This window comes from Oncorhynchus clarkii, chromosome 28 (assembly GCF_045791955.1).
Source record: "Oncorhynchus clarkii lewisi isolate Uvic-CL-2024 chromosome 28, UVic_Ocla_1.0, whole genome shotgun sequence".
NCBI classification, from domain to species: domain Eukaryota; kingdom Metazoa; phylum Chordata; class Actinopteri; order Salmoniformes; family Salmonidae; genus Oncorhynchus; species Oncorhynchus clarkii.
This window is the reverse complement of record NC_092174.1, coordinates 9,986,216-10,004,777: the sequence shown is the minus strand read 5'-3', so window position 1 is coordinate 10,004,777 and position 18,562 is coordinate 9,986,216. Positions and strand designations below refer to the sequence as shown.

The 18,562-nt window shown below is 43.3% G+C and overlaps 3 protein-coding genes across 3 annotated transcripts; 2 read left to right on the top strand and 1 right to left on the bottom strand.

Moving 5' to 3' along the window:
• Positions 1-78: 78 nt before the first annotated feature.
• On the top strand, positions 79-7,649 carry LOC139387026 (B-cell lymphoma 6 protein-like). Its single transcript, XM_071132990.1, has 8 exons — positions 79-134; positions 2,803-2,974; positions 3,101-3,322; positions 3,515-4,512; positions 4,624-4,782; positions 4,943-5,073; positions 5,225-5,362; positions 5,635-7,649. Exons 2-8 carry the CDS (start codon positions 2,814-2,816, stop codon positions 5,776-5,778), a joined length of 1,953 nt encoding a protein of 650 aa, XP_070989091.1. The 5' UTR covers positions 79-134; positions 2,803-2,813; the 3' UTR covers positions 5,779-7,649.
• Positions 7,650-9,171: 1,522 nt separating this feature from the next.
• LOC139386675 (UMP-CMP kinase) lies at positions 9,172-14,476 on the bottom strand. The gene is made up of 6 exons (XM_071132465.1): positions 14,209-14,476; positions 12,168-12,314; positions 11,639-11,791; positions 11,411-11,487; positions 10,719-10,815; positions 9,172-10,470 (listed from the first exon to the last, which is right to left on the bottom strand). Exons 1-6 carry the CDS (start codon positions 14,350-14,352, stop codon positions 10,429-10,431), a joined length of 660 nt encoding a protein of 219 aa, XP_070988566.1. The 5' UTR covers positions 14,353-14,476; the 3' UTR covers positions 9,172-10,428.
• Positions 14,477-15,595: 1,119 nt separating this feature from the next.
• Positions 15,596-17,890, top strand: LOC139387222 (protein FAM78B-like). Its single transcript, XM_071133305.1, has 3 exons — positions 15,596-15,930; positions 16,315-16,594; positions 17,126-17,890. Exons 1-3 carry the CDS (start codon positions 15,596-15,598, stop codon positions 17,366-17,368), a joined length of 858 nt encoding a protein of 285 aa, XP_070989406.1. The 3' UTR covers positions 17,369-17,890.
• The last annotated feature ends 672 nt before the right edge of the window (positions 17,891-18,562 follow it).

Genomic DNA, 18,562 nt, shown 5'->3' with positions numbered 1-18,562 from the left:
CACCATGTACCCTACCCACTGATTTGGAAATGGTATGGCCCACTGGTAGAATTCCGAGAATTAAACCCTTGAGTTTCTTAGAACTTGATTCTCAGAACTGGTGATGCACGAAGTTTCCAGGAAAGTTTTATAAGGTGAATTTTTTCCCCTCATTATTTTACAGTATAACGCTAGAAGTTGCTTGTAGTGGTAGACATTCGTTGTGGCTCATTGACCTCTATTGATACACTTGAAATACTTACATTCTTTAGATGGTTTTATGTTTTCTTTCGTTTTGGGAACAGTAGGGTCTCTTAGGCTGCAGTTGCTAGACTTCTTGCTGATGTTTATTACTTGATTAATGGTCAAGTCGTCTAGGATCTCCTCTGCTCAAGCAGCATGCTTGCCAGATATTCAGTCGGAAGTTCGTGGTCCATTCTGTCATTGGGAAACTGTATTGCCACATTATGCTCACTTTTTTAAAATCATGTTGGTTAATCGAATATCTAGATATTATCGAGAGATAATATATTAGGCCGAATGTGCAGTTCCTTTATAGCCTATCCTACTGTACATAAAGATTACTTTTGGGTTTATATAGTCAGAATGTTTTTGATTTATCAAAAAAAAATCCGGATAAAATGAATTTGATATTATCAAAAAGTATGCATCTTTAATAGTCGTTAAATATCAGTAAACTTAAGAGCAAGAAAATTCGCGCAACAGGGCGAGTCTGTCTTGTTAGATCACTGCGTACTACATTTTAGCTTTGAGCACTGTACTTTTCTCTCTCTTGATGTTGGTTTAACTTCGCTGGTAGATATCCACTAAGGATCTGTCGAATACTTTTTCGTTCAATGCTGAGACAAAACAAACAATATTTTGATGTAGGCCTACATTCTTGATTTGTTTTAATGGACCGTTATTATCAATAACTGCCTACTCGTTGTGTACTACATTTACAGTGGGAGCCTCTGTGCAATGTGTAGTCCTGTGGGTACATGCATTTGAAACTCCTAAAAATCCCACAACCTATTATTCGCATTGCCGTACTCCAATTTTTCTCGTTTATTTTTCTAGTTAAAATAAATTGGGTATAACCAGTGTTAAATGTCATATGTTAAACAAGCTGGCTTTCCACGTATAGGCCTATCGAAGAACAGGAAGCGTATTTAGAAGCAACCTAATCTGTGCGCACCCCAAAACGGAATGTACTAAATGCGAAACATGTTCCAAGCGTGAGCCGTCAGCATTTATGGGCTTGGCTATAGGTCAAAAGCAAATAGGAAACGGGGTTTAAATGTGTCTTTTATTAAAGTGTTTCTTAAGTAATGCATAGTAAAATATTTGCAGTGAAATAAAGGTCATAATTCCTAAATGTACAAATATTTTATTTGTACGTTTATTGTAAGGGTTAAATCATATCTATGGTAAGTCTAATAGCAATATGTAATCCAATATTTGGGTAACAGCAAATGGCCTAACTTGTTTACTGTAGCCTGTATAAAGTCTACTTTTCCACAACAATCATGGCTTGTCACAATTTTTATGTCATGAACATGAGTTCAATGCCTCGGAGTTAGCTATAGTTGACATGGTATTTTAGATCTGTAGCCTCCCTCAGACGTGGTCCCATTTCCAGCAATGCTTTTTACTTCGTTGGACATTGAAATGGTGCCACCTACACCAAGTTCAATGGTAATAGGATTACATAGGATTATGATGCTATGATGTCCTCATATACAGAAGTATGTGGACACCCCTTCCAATTAGTAAATTATGATATTTCAGCCACTCCAGTTGCTGACAGATGTATAAAATTGAGCACACAGCTATGCAATCTCTATAGACAAACATTGCCAGTAGAATGGCCTTACTGAAGAGCTCAGTGACTTTCAACGTGGCACCGTCATTGGATGCCACCTTAAAAACAAGTCAGTTTGTCAAATTTCTGCCCTGCTAGAGCTGCCCCGGTCAACTGTAAGAGCTGTTATTGTGAAGTGGAAACTTCTAGGAGCAACAACGGCTCAGCCGTGAAGTCGTAGGCCACACAAGCTCACAGAAAGGAAGCGTAGGCCACACAAGCTCACAGAAAGGAAGCGTAGCACTCGGGGAAGCTTCATGAAATGGGCTTCCATGGCCGAGCAGTCGCACACAAACCTAAGATCACCATGTGCAATGCCAAGTGTCAGCTGGAGTGGTGGACTCTGGAGCAGTGGAAACGCATTCTCGAGAGTGATGAATCACGCTTCACCACTTGGCAGTCCATCAGGCTGGGTTTGGCGGATGCCAGGAGAATGCTACCTGCCGCAATTCATAGTGCCAACTGCAAAGTGTGGTGGAGGAGGAATAATGGTCTGGGGATGTTTTTCATGGTTCGGACTAGGCCCCTTAGTTCCAGTGAAGGGAAATATTAATGCTACAGAACACAATTACATTCTAGACGATTCTCTGCTTCCAACTTTGTGGCAACAATTTGGGGAAGGCCCTTTCCTGTTTCAGAATGACAATGCCCCTGTGCAAGCCAGGCCTAATCGGCCGACCTCACTAATGCTCTTGTGGCTGCGGAAGCAAGTCCCCGCAGCAATGTTGCAACATCTAGAGGAAAGGGGGGACAAACTTCATATTAATGCCCATGATTTTGGAAAGAGATGTTCTACGAGCAGCTGTCCAAATACTTTTGGTCATGTAGCGTATAACATATGACAAATATATGACTAGAGCAGCTTTGCATACTTCATGTTTATGTTAATCAGCAACTCTCCCAGTCTGAGCTTGGCGGATGGTCCTTTATCAATACTGTATTTTTCCATGTTTCTCCAGATTCTAACATCATGGCCTCATTGGCAGATGGCTGCATTCAATTCACCCGCCATGCCGGTGATGTTCTGCTCAACTTCAACCGCCTCCGCAATAGAAATATCCTGACGGATGTCACAATCCAGATTGACGGTCAGCGCTTCTGCGCTCACAGGGCAGTCCTCGTGGCCTGCAGGTACGTTCAAGACCCAACTACGTGTTTTTCGGCCAAACGTCCTTCTTGTGCTATGCGACTGCCATTGTGAGAGAAAAGGGCACAATCCTAACATGTGATTTTCACATTTTTTTTCCCGTTTTGTAGTGGGCTCTTTTACTCCATATTCACCGAGCCCCTGAAGAGTAACCTGAGTGCCATCAGCCTGGACCCCACGGTGGACCCTGATGGTTTTGCCATCCTGCTGGACTTCATGTACACCTCCACCCTGACCCTGAAGGACAGCCTGGTTTTGGTTACAATGAACACAGCGTCATACCTCCAGATGGAACATGTGGTGGACACCTGCCGCAGGTTCATCAAGTCCAGGTACAAACAACATTTACATAATTGCTCGTCCATTTATACTTGGTTGGTAGCCTACTAGTGCCTAGAACTTTTCCTGGTCAGGTCTGTGAATATTCCAGGCCCTATTTTTTTTTTTTGTTTTACTTATTCACATCTGAATAGTATCTGTTTGGAACTAAATGGGTGTTTCTCCTTCTTTCCTGGTCCTTTTAGAGAGCAGTCTGTGACTCTGCAGAGAGATGAGGTACTGACTAGCCCGATGCGTCTCTCTCAGGACCTCCCTGCTTTCAGGGCTCTGGAAGGGTTGGCGACCAGCCCCAGCCACACATCCATGTCTCCCCTCAGAGACCGGAGGAGCTACTGCCCCAGTGTATTCACTGGTATCAATGCTTCGGGTAGCTCCCACCACGTCCACGGAAAACACATCCCAATGCCCATCGGAAAGCTGCCAGACGCCCTCAATTTCAGTGACCTCCACAAAGGGGATTCCATCTCTCAGAAGCTCTTCTCTCCCGTGAATCGCACAGAGGCCACCACCATCGTCCAACACCCTCTTTCATCCCAGTCCTCATCCTCCTCCGTTACGATCCTCCGCCCCCTCCCCTGCTCCAGCTGCCCGTCAGGGCCCTTCATGGGGCTCCAGGGACCTAAACACAGAGGGGCCTCCCCCATGGAGGAGGACAGCATCCAGCCCCCCCAGCCAGACTCCCTCAGCCTGTCCCCAGGCTGCAGCAAAGGTGTGATCTGCAGCCCGCAGAGCCCCCTCCGCTCTGACTGCCAGCCCAACTCCCCCACCGAGTCCAGCGGCTGCAGCAGGAATGCGACCCAGCCCTCTGGCTGCTCCCAGGAGCCCAAGGCCCGCAACTGGAAGAAGTACAAGTTCATCGTGATGAACCAGACCTCCAGGGAGAAGGACGAGGATGAGGCCAAGGGAGGGAGCGCTGAGGCTGGGGACTGCACCACTCCTCAGGGCTCTAACAGGACTAGTGGATCAGAGGGACCGATGAAGGAGCTGCAGGCTGCAGAGATGGTCAACGTGCACGGAGAAGAGATCCTTGTCCCACAGGCCAGCCATCACAACATTAACCAACTTAGATGCTCCTCCTGTGGTACATATGCCCCTCAGCACCTGGTGGTGTGTCCCCGCTCCCCTGGCACCTACAGCGGGGAGGACAATGAGCTGCACTCTGAGTACTCCGACTCAAGCGGTGGTGAGTAGTGTACTTCAATTACTGGGGACAGTGCTATAAACATTGACGCAGTACATTTACATTCATGCTGTTCCACTTTTCATTGACTAAATCTCAATGTTTCTGTTGTAGAGAATGGTTGCAACTTCTGCAACTCAAAGTTTGCGGAAGCGGACTCCCTGAAAGGCCACATGCTCCAGGTCCATGCTGACAAGCCATACAAGTGTGACCGGTGCCAGGCTGCCTTCCGTTACAAAGGGAACCTCGCCAGCCACAAGACTGTCCACACCGGTAAGACTTCTGTTACATCTTAAAGGAGAGATTCGCCCATTTTCAATGGTTTATCGTATTTGTGCATCTCTGTGCGATGCACCAGGATTCACCTGGTCAGTCTGTCATGCAAAGAGTAGTTCCTAATGTGTTGTTTTTTTAAATACTTCTTGCAATCCAGGCGAGAAACCGTACCGCTGTAACATCTGCGGTGCTCAGTTCAACCGGCCGGCCAACCTCAAGACCCACACCCGAATCCACTCAGGAGAAAAGCCATACAAGTGTGAAACGTGTGGCTCTCGCTTCATACAGGTGAGGAAACAGCTATGAACTGTGATTCACTCATGAAGGACAGCTATGTCCAAAGCTGTATGTGTTATTGTAATATAATTCATGTATTATTTTATATTTACTTGAATTTATCTCAGACAAATCTAAAGTATCTTATGGATTTTCTTCCTAGGTCGCGCACCTCCGCGCCCACGTGCTGATACATACGGGGGAGAAGCCGTATCCCTGTGAGATCTGTGGGACACACTTCCGCCATCTTCAGACCCTCAAGAGCCACTTACGCATCCACACAGGAGAAAAGCCCTACCATGTAAACACCTTATCTTTCCGTTCACTTGACCCAGTGTGTATCAGCTAAATTGGGACTGGTCCACTTCCTCAATCCCTTCCTGGCTTCCTGTGACTGTCTATCAATAGCATAAGCAGAGTATCGCTATATACAAGCCAGGGCATCAGCTTAAATGAATATCGGCTATAGCCTCTGTCCTCCCGCTAACCCTTCATTGAATGCATGAATGAACCCGTTGACAGACAGTTTGATTGAATTAGTGACTCATTGCGTTCCATTCTTTTCTTCCTCAGTGCGAGAAATGTGACGTCCACTTTCGCCACAAGAGCCAGTTGAGGCTGCATCTCCGGCAGAAGCACGGCGCGGTCACCAACACCAAGGCTCAGTACCGCCGGGCGAACACGGACATGCTCGTTGGCTTGGCCAAGGCCTGCTAAATGGACACTGGGAAGATGGAGTTTGATTGGCAGACAACCGTCTTACGGTTGTAGTAACACATCATAGCGTCTTAGTACCACACTGTCAGAGATTGTTGTGTTTGTTGGCAAATGGCAGATGGCTTCCCTCCAAATGTGAACATAGAACCATATTGTATAATTCATAGCCATTTTACTTTATGTTTGTATAGAGGTCCGGTACGTACTGATGGAATGTACATTTAGAAAATTATAGTTTTGGAATATGAATTCTTATATCTTGTAATACTTTTTTCCTGAATGTTTTCAATTGAAGGACAGTGTTCTTTTAGAAGACACTCAAAACTGTTAGAGAATGAAAAACACTGTTACATGGGGTACAATTATATTATAGATCAAGTATATTGGGGCATGGTCAGCTGAAGATAAGCTAATTTATTATCCAGTTCTTTGTAGTTTCTTATATCTTGTATATTGTGAATACATATATATAATGTAATATCTATCCAGATTACCCTCTGCTGGCAGAGTATATGTCTGTAATTACCAAGGTACCAGCCGCTTTTGTCTTTCTACCTAGTGAAAGTTTGTTATTGCGTCTGTCATTTGGTCAACATAATATATTATCCGACACGGGTACATATGCAATGTATTTAAGGTGCCTTACACTAAGTTGTTTTTTTGTCTATTCAGTTCATTACCGCAAAGTCCTACGTCAGCACTTTCTACCGTATTTGTTTTCTCTGCTTTTTTTGTCTCAGGCCAACAAGCTGTAAATACGCCAGCTCTGAAGCTACAAGTCCTCAGGACCGTGATCAACATTTGTCTTTGTAAACTGCAGAGTCTTATGTGAAATAGAAATAAAGGAATGTGTTATGAAAACACGAGTGCGTCTTTTGGTATCATTTGTCAATGTGACAATGCAAATAAGAACGTCTCGGAAATATCACATCCTATCATGATCTGGATTGATATGTGATCAACTTGATAGTATGTGTGGGGAGACGCAGACCGATGTATTACCCAGGGGGAAGGGAAACGGGTTAACCAAGTATGTTTAAGAACCATATTTAAGTTTTTTTTTTTTTTTGTACTGATATTCTACCTTTGACCTGTTTCTTCTGCCAGTATCAAATGTCTGCCAGTGTTGACTGTTATGGTTCAAGTTTGATGCCAGACTGAGCAAAGGGCACACTGATAATGTTTTGGCGACACTGTGTTTCTGTAGCCACTCGGTGAATAAAAGCCTTCTCATTAAATTCACCTTTTAAAATCTCTATTACACAGTGTGTTTCATTAAACTAAATAATGTGCATTCACAGAAAATCTATTTTGGCAACCCAAGTTTATCATTGAAAAGTTATTTTGTTGCATTGGGAAAGTTTCTGAAGATTTGTATTTATTTAAATGTGATTAGTGATTCATTTACATGTGTCAATCAAGTTTAAGGTCAACTCTGTAAGGTGAACAAAACCTTTTTTTTTCTTCTTCCCAAAAGAAACATTGAACATCTAATAGTCAAATGAGTGTCAAATTAAGTGTGCTAATTCTTCTATTCTGGCAATTGTCTGTTTTGTGGTGGAAAACTGAGTGTGCCGAGCATAACACGTCAACCCTGTTACGCATAGATAAGTAGGCTAGAAATGTTTTGTGAAGCATGCATTCAATTGTCCATCCCTGTTGCACACAAGCTTCCGTTCCCCCTGTTACGAGGGAATTTATGGCTGATTTAAGGTGAAATCGTCAACCCTGTCACTTTAATTTGAGTTTTTCTTAATTTAACCTTTTGAGATGGGAAAGCATGTTTAATATTAAGTTGGAATTAAGTGGAATTAAGTTAATGACAGAATGTCAAAATTAGGTGAATAAATTGTTATTTTTTTACAAAATGACACTGCCCAAAAAGCACTCTATTCGTGGAATGACACAGGTAGTGAAAGGAAACAGGTACAGTTTGGCATTATAGTTGACTTATGATTGTGTAACAATATTGAATGTCCTCATTGGTCATGTACAGACAGACAACACATTTGGTTTTAATATTAGGCCAGAGTTGAAAAAGCACCTGAATTTCCATAAAATAATTAATTTAGTTTATTAGTGCTCTTTGAAGATACGATGATTCAATGGACATTTTCCTTGAGCACATGACACACATAAGATACAAGATACAATTCGATGTGTATTATTCATTGCATAAGATGTGAATGCCGAAGTTTAAAGGGACATTCAGCAGTTGAAACAATAACAAAGCATGCTCCCCTCAAATGTGGGATGGGGCTGAAGAAATGTAACCACTCTCAAAATCATAGACCGAGCTATGGATGCAAGTCATGACCAGCCAGGGTATCAAACATTCTAGTTTTAACCATGTCGAGGCTCTAGTCTTTGTTTTACATTTACTTTGTTCAGAAACATTGGGGGAAAACAAGCGTGTATTTTGGGTTCTGATAGGGTACGGCAATTAAACTAAGTTATATTCTTCAAGAAACAGTGGGTACATTGCATTAAGTCAATAAAACAGATGTAGCAACTGCCGATTGCCCGTTTAAATTGAGAAATTGACATGAAAAACTCGAATAACAAATAAAGTCAAAATGGCGACGTGACATTTCTCAACAAGTGAACCACTGGTGATGTCAGTCTGCCCTCTGCTGGCTTATTGGGTTGACTGACATGGAAGTGATTCCTATCTGTACCCATCAGTATTTCCATTGTGGTTACATGGTTAGGTAGTGTTGCAGTGGAACAGTACATTGTTACATAATACTTACTATGATGGCTGTTTGTACACTTAAATTACACAATTGCATTCTCAGATTTAAAAAATATATATAAATAAAATGTAACTATAACTGTGGCTATAACCACTCACCCTTGAACTGAGCAATAACACACCAGGAGTTTAGCTAAAGCTTGCTAAATGGCATATATTATATAAGCACATTTGTGATCATGGTAGCCGACAGAAAGCTTGGATGAAATCAAATAAATGTAATGTAAACAACGTCGAAGGAGTTTGGTCTGATACGGCAAACTAGTTATACCAACAACAACCGTTAGTACAAGGCTTGTGGTAGGCACAAAATGAAGAGATTATAAAATAGTTCAAAAGATATCAAAATCTCAGTGAGGAACAATTATATTGAGTTCTGTAGAACTAGCCACATTAGTCTCAGGGACCCGTCAGAAAACAGTTGAGAGACACCCTTGAAACAGTGTGACCTGTCTGACTGGAACTACTGGTGAGTTTGTCTGGCTCCGTAAGTTTTCACCTGTCAAAGTCTAGATTCTTAGGTTGACTGTTCCCTTGAAATAGTGTGACCTTCTGTGAATGCTGGAATTACCTGTTTCGAGTGGCTCCATAAGTATTCACCTGTCAAAGGAAATAAAGTACACACAGACAGAGGGGGGTATATTTGGTTTGTTTGTATTTGACGATTTCTCCCACTTTATATGGCAACATACTCCGATTCGACAAAACTGGTCCTTCGTCCTTTGTCGCATAATCAAAGATTTAACAAATAACACACAACAGAAACTTAACTGTTGGGAGCTGATCTTTGTGCACTTTTGTAATGACACATACATAACACAGCCAAGTCCTTGTTGGAGAACAAGGTAAGCATTGGACTTCAAATTTTCAGTCACACTACATGGGGCGACAAAACATGTCAGTATTTCAGCATTCGGGAGAACACCAAATACTCTTTCATGTGCAGTGACACAAACTTGCGGATAGTCCCAAGTTTAAACTTGTTTTAACAAGTTTAAGTTCAAAATTGGTCCCACACCGTATGTGCAGTAACAACTATCGTTGCCATGCCAGTTTAATCCACAAATTTGTAATACTGCAATCACGACTGCTGTGACTCGATTCCCTGTGGTCATATGGGACCGCTGTTCATATTTCTTCCAACATGAGACTGGTGCTTTCTATATTTTATTAGTACACAGGGGAAGTTGATAAGACAATGTTCATCTCTGAGTACCTGTTCCTCGAGCTCTACCGTCCTGTAGGTTCAGTCCAACCCTAATCTAACACAAGGTTTCCCAACTCGGTCCTGGCCCTGATCTAATTAGCTGGTTAATAAACTGAATAAGGTTAGTTATAACTGGGGTTGGAGTGAAAATGGACAGGATGGTAGCTCTCCAGGAACACGGATGGAGAGCTCTGATTTAGTCCATAGAAATGGTTGGTCGGTGAAAATGCACGTTTTCGCTTAGGGAACGGCTAACAATGGTGTGTACGCAGATTTTATCACAACAACAAAAAAAAACATTAATTTAACATACAGTACTGTATATGCCTCTGCTTGACAACAAAAATAAGTGCCTCGCCAAGCTAAGAGCAATTCTATTAGTCTTGTCCCTATACAAAGCCCCACGACTACAATGACAGGCTTGTCAGTTGGTGTACAACTACCGTAGTGAAACCCAGTGCGGTTGGTCAGTAGAGCATCTTACTACCCATCTTATTCACTCTTACACACACATTCAATCACACCCTTGGAAGAGCAGCTCGGCACTGACAAAAAATGTTTTTGTTTTTTTAAATGTAAAAAGTAATTTGAATGGACATGTAAACTGAGTATAGTGTTGCTGCAGTTGATACAAAGACAAACAAAACGTAACTGTGAATGTTACAGTTGTTGGCAGTTGGCAGGGATTTCAACCCTCTTTGTCCAGGATGGCTTTGACGTTGTCAAAAACCTGAAACAGAGAGGGAGAGAAAGAGATGCATTAGAGAAAACAAGAGACATTGTGTTTTTTGACAAGTGTGTGATTGCCAGAGGGTGCATGGGAACAGAGAGAAAACCAATAGGGAAAGAAAAAAACTCAGACAGAGGGAATTAACAAAAAACTAAAATATAAGTTAAGAGTGAATAACTTTGCACTAATGAGTGTGTTCCAACTGCCCATCATGTGTGCCTTCAATGGCTGTAAACTCCTTTGCTTACCTCGTCCACACCGCACGAGGCATCCACGGTGCGCACCTTGCCCTGTTTCTCATACAGTGAGATGATAGGCCGTGTCGACTGCAGGTATGTCTGGATCCTTCAGGGGAGGAAATGGAAGCTCAGAAACATGCCTGACCAGCACCCAGGACTCAGAAGAGACCCAAAATGGGGTCACAGTGACGTATATACAGCCAAGCTAAAAACAAAAATCGCAATCTCAAAAGCAATGTTTTTTTCACTAGAAAGTCCATTATTAAAAGTTCCATTATGTCGTTTAGTGTACAACCCGACTGATATCATACAGAAATACATGTTATAGATCTGTCACACTCATTGAAATAGTCTGATGAATGGTAGATCTGTTGTATATGCAATATTTCTATGCTTCCCATCTGTAAATTGTTTTAACGTCTTATTACTTTCAGTTTTGTATCACACCTTACAACTACAGAAAATACAGTATTTTTGGTGACTAAAACTATATTTCACAGCGGTTTAGATAGTACAATGATTCTCTACACTTTGCTTATGTGTCATATGAACTGAAATCAGGCAAACATTTTAGAAACCAGGAAATGTAAGTACCCTTTTTTTTTAATGAACAAGAGCAGTGTCTCCTTTTGAGAGTTCCAGCTCATATGAAAGAGGTCAATGGTCAGTGATCATTGAAAGCCTTAGTGTTTGGACGCTACCTTTTCTCCAGGCTCGCTCTGTTGTCATCGGTGCGCCCGCTGCTCTTCCCTCTTTCTAGACATCGGTCGATACAGACCTGTAGACAAGCAAAAACACATTAACACTAGGATTAACACAAATGTGGCTTATATCTGAGGTATGTCTTCCCCTTCCAGTGATTTTGCCCCTTCCATTTCATCCCCTCCCCTTCCTCTTGGGAGATCCTCCCCCCCAAGGTGTTTTATTACCTCACTAGTACAGTCGAAGAAAAGCACAAATTTGACGTTAGCCTTCCCTTCCATGACAGTGGTCCACCCCTGGAGGTTGTCTTCATTTCGGGGGAAGCCGTCGATGAGGAAGCGGAACTTCTTCTCGTCCATCTCCATGGTTTCCTCCATGGCCTGAGGACAAAGGAAAGTGAATGTTAAAAAAGGGATATTCTGCCCCAAATCAAAGTCAGACTTTTTTATGTCTAAAACATGGTGCGTCTTTATTACACACCAGCTGTAGACCTTCCTATATGCATCTGACATCAAAAATATTTTGAGGTGAACTATTTATTTTGAGTATGGATTAATTCAGCCCATGGCGCAATGACAGAAACTATTTCAGTAAGAGGAGGGGCGAGAAAGACTTACTCAGACCACAATGACTGTATAGTGCTACTACGCTCTACCCCATGTTAACTAAGCGAATAGTAATTCTGATTCCTAACTTACTGTACGTCAACAGCCAACACAAACCTTGTAGCCATAGGTACCTGGAGTTGGTGCATACCTTCCTGAGTAAGTTAATGGTGATCTCGACAGGGACGATCTTGCCATCCTTGATGTAACTGTCAATGAGCTGTCCGAACTCTGACCCCTCTCGGCTTCGCTCGGCCCTCAGCAGGTCTCCGGCAGACAGGTGAGTGTAACTGTAGTTCTGTGAAAAACGCAAATTAATGCCAGCTTTTACTAAAACAACACAATGCACTCTGAGAATAATCACTGATCCAACCGCTTACGTGGGACAATAGTACAGAAACATACCTGTTCTGTACTAGCAAATTATGTTACTGTCCATAGGAATCAATTGGATATGAGAATTCAATTGTCTGGGACTAATGTCATTTATAAAAAGGAGTCCAATAGTAACAATGCATTAAGTAGAGAATACACAGAAAATAACATTGTCATAGGCATCGTGGGTTATTGTTCTAAAATGATGCTGCTGTGCTCCATTGACACTGAAAGCAAGGGGAGGGATTTTTATATTTCGCTGTATGAAGACAGGCTTTATGAGTGGGTGGCTGGCTTAAGAACGCGTGTGGTTTCGTCATGCTTGAACAGGATCTGTTTGAATATCGGTCTAAACAAAGTCATTTGCAAATGCAGGAAACAGAAGAAAGCCCATGGGGAGCTACAATGTAGTGCGTTAATAGTCAGACAGCTGAATAGCAGTAGTAGTTTATATTTTGACTAAAACCCCACCCAGACTCAGATACACGTCAGCCTTAATTTCTCAAGACTACGTGTTCAAGGGCATTGGCTGGAGGTTTAGAGCAGATAAACGATTCTGCAGATAAACTGAACTTTACATAATGTGAATTGCTGAACTGATAAGATGTAGACTACACATGGGTGTGACATCAAGAGCAGTGCATAGGTTACTCTGTGTATGTAGCTAGAAGCCTTTCACAACGAACATAGAGCTAGCCCATTCCGAGACGGTATATACCGTCCATTCACGAACCTGTCTGCCGGCTGAGGACAGCGCCCCGACGAAGCCAAAATGCTCGGTCTAAAATGTAAACACGTCTCCCACGCGATACGGTTTGAGAACATTTGGAACATTAACTTTCACATCAGCGAGAAAAATTAAATAATTATAATAATTAAAAGGTTAATTTCCTACACACCTTTATATGGTTAGGGTCCCACACGGCAACATTTCCGTTACAGCGCTTGTTTACCGAAGACGGAGGCAACTACAGTTGCTAATTAGCTTTCTGCGGGCGCCGCACACCTGTGTGTAACGGAAGAAGGACGCCCACAAACACGTTGTAACTGAAAAATAAGTGTCAGCTGCAACTGTTAAAACCGCTTAAAAGTGTACATTCTATCTCTGGGAAATTATTTTTGATGTCATTTCTAAGTAGAGGGCTTTATGTATATATGTACTGCAATTGAGAAGCACATTTAAATTGAGTATTTGGCTGCCAGAGCCAATTCGCCTCTGAACATAATAGGTCTTTGGACTAAAAGGAGTAGGCTACCCTCTTCTGTCACTTGGTGAGTCATAGCCCACTTTGACTCCTTAGGGGTATACTACCAAGCAGGATCAATGAGTTTTCCAGATAAAATTGACTAAATATTCTGAAAGAGTTCATTTTTAAGAAACTAGAAATGGGCATGGTCTAATTTACTCAACAACCAATAACAACAAAAAAACATTTCTGGATGTTTATCAACGTTTGCTAGCTAACACATTGATTCTGCTTTGTAGTACACCCTTCTGATATTCAGGAAAAATCTTCAGATAGTTTGCTTGTTGACAGGTTGATTGATTGAAATATCATGTATTAATTGCTCACATGTCTAGCTAGTTAGCTGGCTAGCTAGTGTAGTCTTGTATAGCTATGCTAGCTAACATAACAAGTAGATTACATTGAGGACAAGAAAGGGAAGTTGATCCATTTAGCTGGTCTCCCGTGGACAGAAGCCAACAAAAGTGAGCACAAACCCCTCATATCTGTTAGTGTTTTCCCCCCCAACACAATTCAATGCCCTGTCAAATTATCTTTGTCCTTTTCATTGTTCTTTTCTCGCCATCTTACCTCAACGATTCTGGCACACTGGGTCCCTTTCCCCGCCCCAGGCCCTCCCAACACGAACACAACCTGCGGCTTCATGATCAATGCGGCCCTGTACACAACGCTCGGCACCTTCACTGATAACCTACTCAATAAATGGAAAATCATAAACCGACAAACCAAACAATACACTAAGTGAACCCGGTTCGATGAAGAACAGATCTAATGCCCGGTTGTTGCGTGTCAGTGGGAAGTCCGCCAAAGCAACACCACTTCCGCGTTTGACGTGGCCAACCAATGGCAACAAATGGGGGAGTGTCCATGGGGTGTAAATCACGCCCACATGATGTAAACTTTTCAATACAGGCGTCTAATGACGCCTCTCCTTCTGTGGTTGCCGCTGTCTTATCCTCCCAGCATCAGCACCTAGCCGAACTGAACAGCGACCATTGTCGAGGAAATGATGCTCTACCAAGCGAGGGAGTTTGAGCAATAATGCTCAATCGGGAGACGGAGGTATTATATATGGATGATTCGTGTCACCAAAACATTTTAGGGATGTCTGGGCGTCTGGGTATCACACCTAGTCGCGGGCACGTTTGTGAATCTCTCGTTGCGTTCTCTCACCATTTATGATGCACCATTCATGATGCGAGCTTCCCTCATCATTGATCTCAAGAATGGAATGAAGAAAACGTTGAAATAGCGCTAAGGCGATTTATTGTCTCAACAGGGCACCATAGCCTGCCACGCGCACGTTTCGTTGATTTATATAGCCTATATGCTATACTTAGCCTACTATCTTCGGTTTTTAGGTAGGATATGAGCCATTGTATAACGTCTTCTTGTTGTGACGACCAAGACTATCTCATTTGAGGGCGCCGTACAGATAACAGGGCTATGCAAGCCATCCAAACAAAGGCACCCGAACAACCCCATTGACACATCTGCTGCCCTGTCGCCACTGACATGACAACGCTGAGTCGAAGGAGCAGGTGCAAAGGGCACCGACCTGCAGCCGGACGCGTGGACTCGAAAAGGAAGTGGGACTTCGGGCTCGCAGAGAGTAAGCAGCATCCCGGAGGGGGACCTATTGCAGTTTCTGGGGACAAGCACCAAGGGCAGTGCGGCACACAACAGTCACACCGGGGAAGGCTGCAGGGGGCTGTTCAGTGTACCTTCCCCACACTCACTCTCCATACCGCACTTGCATTAACGTTCTGTTTTCCCAGTGCAGAAAAATGCTTAACTGCTGCTGTATTGATTTGATATCGAATGTTGCCTCAATGTCTGTATTCGAAATGAATCCTGTATTTCGTTTTCTTCAACCCAGTAATTTGACCGTATCAGTGATGGGTAAATGAAAAGATTGATATTGATTTAAAAGCTGGATGGAATCCGAGAGGGACTGATGTGCATACTGGTCAGGTATCGTCTTCTCCCTTCGTCTCTGGTTCTGCTTACTCTGCTACTTGCCAGCACCATGGGCTGTATCCAGAGCATCTCCTGCAAGCCTCGCATTAGAAGGGAGAACATTGTAGTTTACGAGGTATCGGCCTCCATTGACCAGTGCCCAACGGTGATAGAGGAGAACTCGCCCATAGTGCTGCGGTATAAGACACCTTACTTCAGGGCCTCCGCAGGGATCGTGATGCCTCCGGTGCCCCGCAATGAGACCTGGGTGGTGGGTTGGATCCAGGCTTGTACACAAATGGAGTTCTACAATACTTATGGGGACATTGGAATGTAAGTTCTGAGTTGATGTCATCCACCATCAGTCATCTCGAAGTGCCACTCATTCAATCTCTGACACACACTCTCTCTCTATGACACACACACACACACTACGCCCACAGCACTTAAGTGTATTGGCCTAGGATTTAGTTCAGTGGGCTAACACAGTCTTGAGTCACTTGGCCAGGCAATCCTAGTCTGTCACATGTGAGCTGTATTATTGTTTGTTTGTATCAGTTGTAGACCTTGGTGAATTTCGAGCGGCGGTGAAATTCTAGCCGTGCATGGCCTACTATAAAAACAGAGTCCCATTAAGTGAGGTCTTTGCACATGTATCATGTTCTGTTGTATTGTTTTGTGTATTACTAAAGACATTCTGCATGTCCACTACCCCAGGTCCAGCTGGGAGTTACCAGAGCTCCGTGAGGGCCGGGTCAAGGCCATCAGCGACTCGGACGGGGTCAGCTACCCATGGTACGGCAACACCACTGAGACGGTCACCCTTACGGGTCCCACGTCCAAACCGTCGCACCTCACAGTCAGCATGAACGACAACTTCTACCCCAGTGTGACCTGGGCCATTCCCATCAGCAACAGCAACACGCCAATGCTGTCACACATCACCCGAGACCAGAGCTTCATCACCTGGTTGGTTGCCATCAACTCTGTCACCAAGGTAGGCTTCAGAAGATGGACTTTCTTGGATTTTGTGAACTGCTCTGTTAAATTGTATGGTTTTTATCTTAAAGGGATAGTTCATTTAAAAATCTACGTTTGTCAGATGTTTTCAGACCTCTAAAGTGGTCTAATCTCAAGATAAATCCACATCCCACACCATCTGTTGTGTGGATCCAACAATATGTACCTCAATCCCAAATGAATGGTAAAGATTAGCCCCATCTAACTAGTTTGAGCGACACAACGGATGATGTGCAATGTGGACTCATCCCAACATACTTGAGGTCTGACTTTTGTCTGAAAACATCTGACAAACTGTGATTTTGAAGTGAACAATCCCTGTACATTTTTTGTTGTCGCTCAGTGTTAATTCTGGACAAGAACAGAAATGTACAGCCTTGGGGTCAAAGTAGGCTACAGATTGTGAAGCAATGCTCCAAGTGCTAACTGTAAAGCACTTTGGGTTGCAGCATATTACATATAAGTTGCTATAATAGTTAACTTCACTATTATGTTTCGGACTATCCAGGAGCGCATCGTGCTGCAGACTGTGCGGTGGCGGATGCGGGTGGACATCGCCGTGGACCCTGACATGCCCCTGGGCTCCCGGGCCTCCCTAGTAGGACGTCCTCACCAGGAGCAGCCCCATATTCTCAACTACCAGGAACCAATACCCCCCAACGCCCTGGGACGACCCAATGCCAATGACGCCCAAGTGCTGATGTGGAGGCCCCGCAGAGGGGCACCCCTAGTGGTGATACCGCCCAAATAAGGTTGTAAAGACTGAGAAAACACAATGTGAGTAGTTCATGGTAATGAGGAAGTGTGGCCCAAATTAGGGAAATTTGATAAGGGAAGTTCCCTTATCAAACATGGCAGCTGCAGCTCTTCACTCGCACCTACTGTCAGGGTTCAATGGATGATAGAAATCGTGAAAAAGTTGAGGTATTTTCTCTGGACTGGACTGCATTGGAATTGACACAGCGGAAGTCTATAGAGCTAGACTGGTTTCGGAGGCAGGCTCAGCACTGCATCAGCGTTTGATTGAGTCCGACTGTTTTTGGACGGCCACAGTGCTGTACTAGAGTTCTATCTATCTGCCTTTGGAAAGAAAGGGACAGAGCTATCGGAGTTCTACTGAGGTGGACTGAACACAGAACCTATCGTACAGTAGGTCTTATTGCATGATAGAGAAAACGGTCTTTGACTGGAATAAGAATAGTATTTTGTATCAGCTGATCACACTTAGGACATGGAATGGAACTTCTTACATTGGCCATGATATCCTGAAAGCTGGAAAACTCCCTCCGTGCCAAATATGGACGTAACAGCCTTTAACATAGAACACTTTAAGAACACTTTGTTAAGATATTTAAATGATGAGGCAAATCAGATTATATGAATCTTCTGTTAGTTTAAAGATAAACTCAACCATCCATCAGATTGTATTAAGAGCACCTACTTGGTATAAAGGTCTAAAATGAAATGGGCTGATTGTGGTCTCATTTAAATGTGCCATGTCTATGCACTCACATAGAAAGGTTTAAAAGGTGTGGGTTTTCTGGTGTGAGTTGAGTATCTACATGCATACACATGAATGTCCAATGTCTCAATCCAACCTGCTAGCCCCTAACCATATTGCTTATCTATACAATCGTTTCAGATCTACACCAAGTGCCTTGTGTTAGAGGCTAGGGGTTGATCTTGGGATTGGGCCATAGTACACAGTACACTATCAAGGCAATAGCCTGGGCTAGCGGGTTCATTCAGAGGGGCCCCTGCCATATGACACAATGTCACAAGACTCATGCTCCATCTGTGCTGCTCACCAGTTTCAGTCGTCACCTTTCCATCTGTCTGTCCATCCCTTTCATCACTCCATCATTTTCTCCCCTCTCTGCATGCCTCCAATCCCTCATCTCCACTTCAAGACTATGCAAACACAGAGGGACTGTTGACCGAGAGA

What these genes read in the sequence shown, in the direction of transcription:
- LOC139387026 (XM_071132990.1), top strand. Translation starts at nt 2,814, where the DNA reads ATGGCCTCATTGGCAGATGGCTGCATTCAATTCACCCGCCATGCCGGT. An exon ending in GTACTCCGACTCAAGCGGTG is followed by an intron (nt 4,513 to 4,623) that starts GTGAGTAGTGTA and finishes TTTCTGTTGTAG; the next exon opens with AGAATGGTTGCAACTTCTGC. An exon ending in GTGGCTCTCGCTTCATACAG is followed by an intron (nt 5,074 to 5,224) that starts GTGAGGAAACAG and finishes TTTTCTTCCTAG; the next exon opens with GTCGCGCACCTCCGCGCCCA.
- LOC139386675 (XM_071132465.1), bottom strand. Translation starts at nt 14,352, where the DNA reads ATGATTTTCCATTTATTGAGTAGGTTATCAGTGAAGGTGCCGAGCGTT. An exon ending in AGTGTGCCAGAATCGTTGAG is followed by an intron (nt 12,315 to 14,208) that starts GTAAGATGGCGA and finishes CGTTTTTCACAG; the next exon opens with AACTACAGTTACACTCACCT. An exon ending in TCTTCGACTGTACTAGTGAG is followed by an intron (nt 11,488 to 11,638) that starts GTAATAAAACAC and finishes GCTTGTCTACAG; the next exon opens with GTCTGTATCGACCGATGTCT.
- LOC139387222 (XM_071133305.1), top strand. Translation starts at nt 15,596, where the DNA reads ATGTGCATACTGGTCAGGTATCGTCTTCTCCCTTCGTCTCTGGTTCTG. An exon ending in ACTTATGGGGACATTGGAAT is followed by an intron (nt 15,931 to 16,314) that starts GTAAGTTCTGAG and finishes CCACTACCCCAG; the next exon opens with GTCCAGCTGGGAGTTACCAG. An exon ending in CCATCAACTCTGTCACCAAG is followed by an intron (nt 16,595 to 17,125) that starts GTAGGCTTCAGA and finishes CGGACTATCCAG; the next exon opens with GAGCGCATCGTGCTGCAGAC.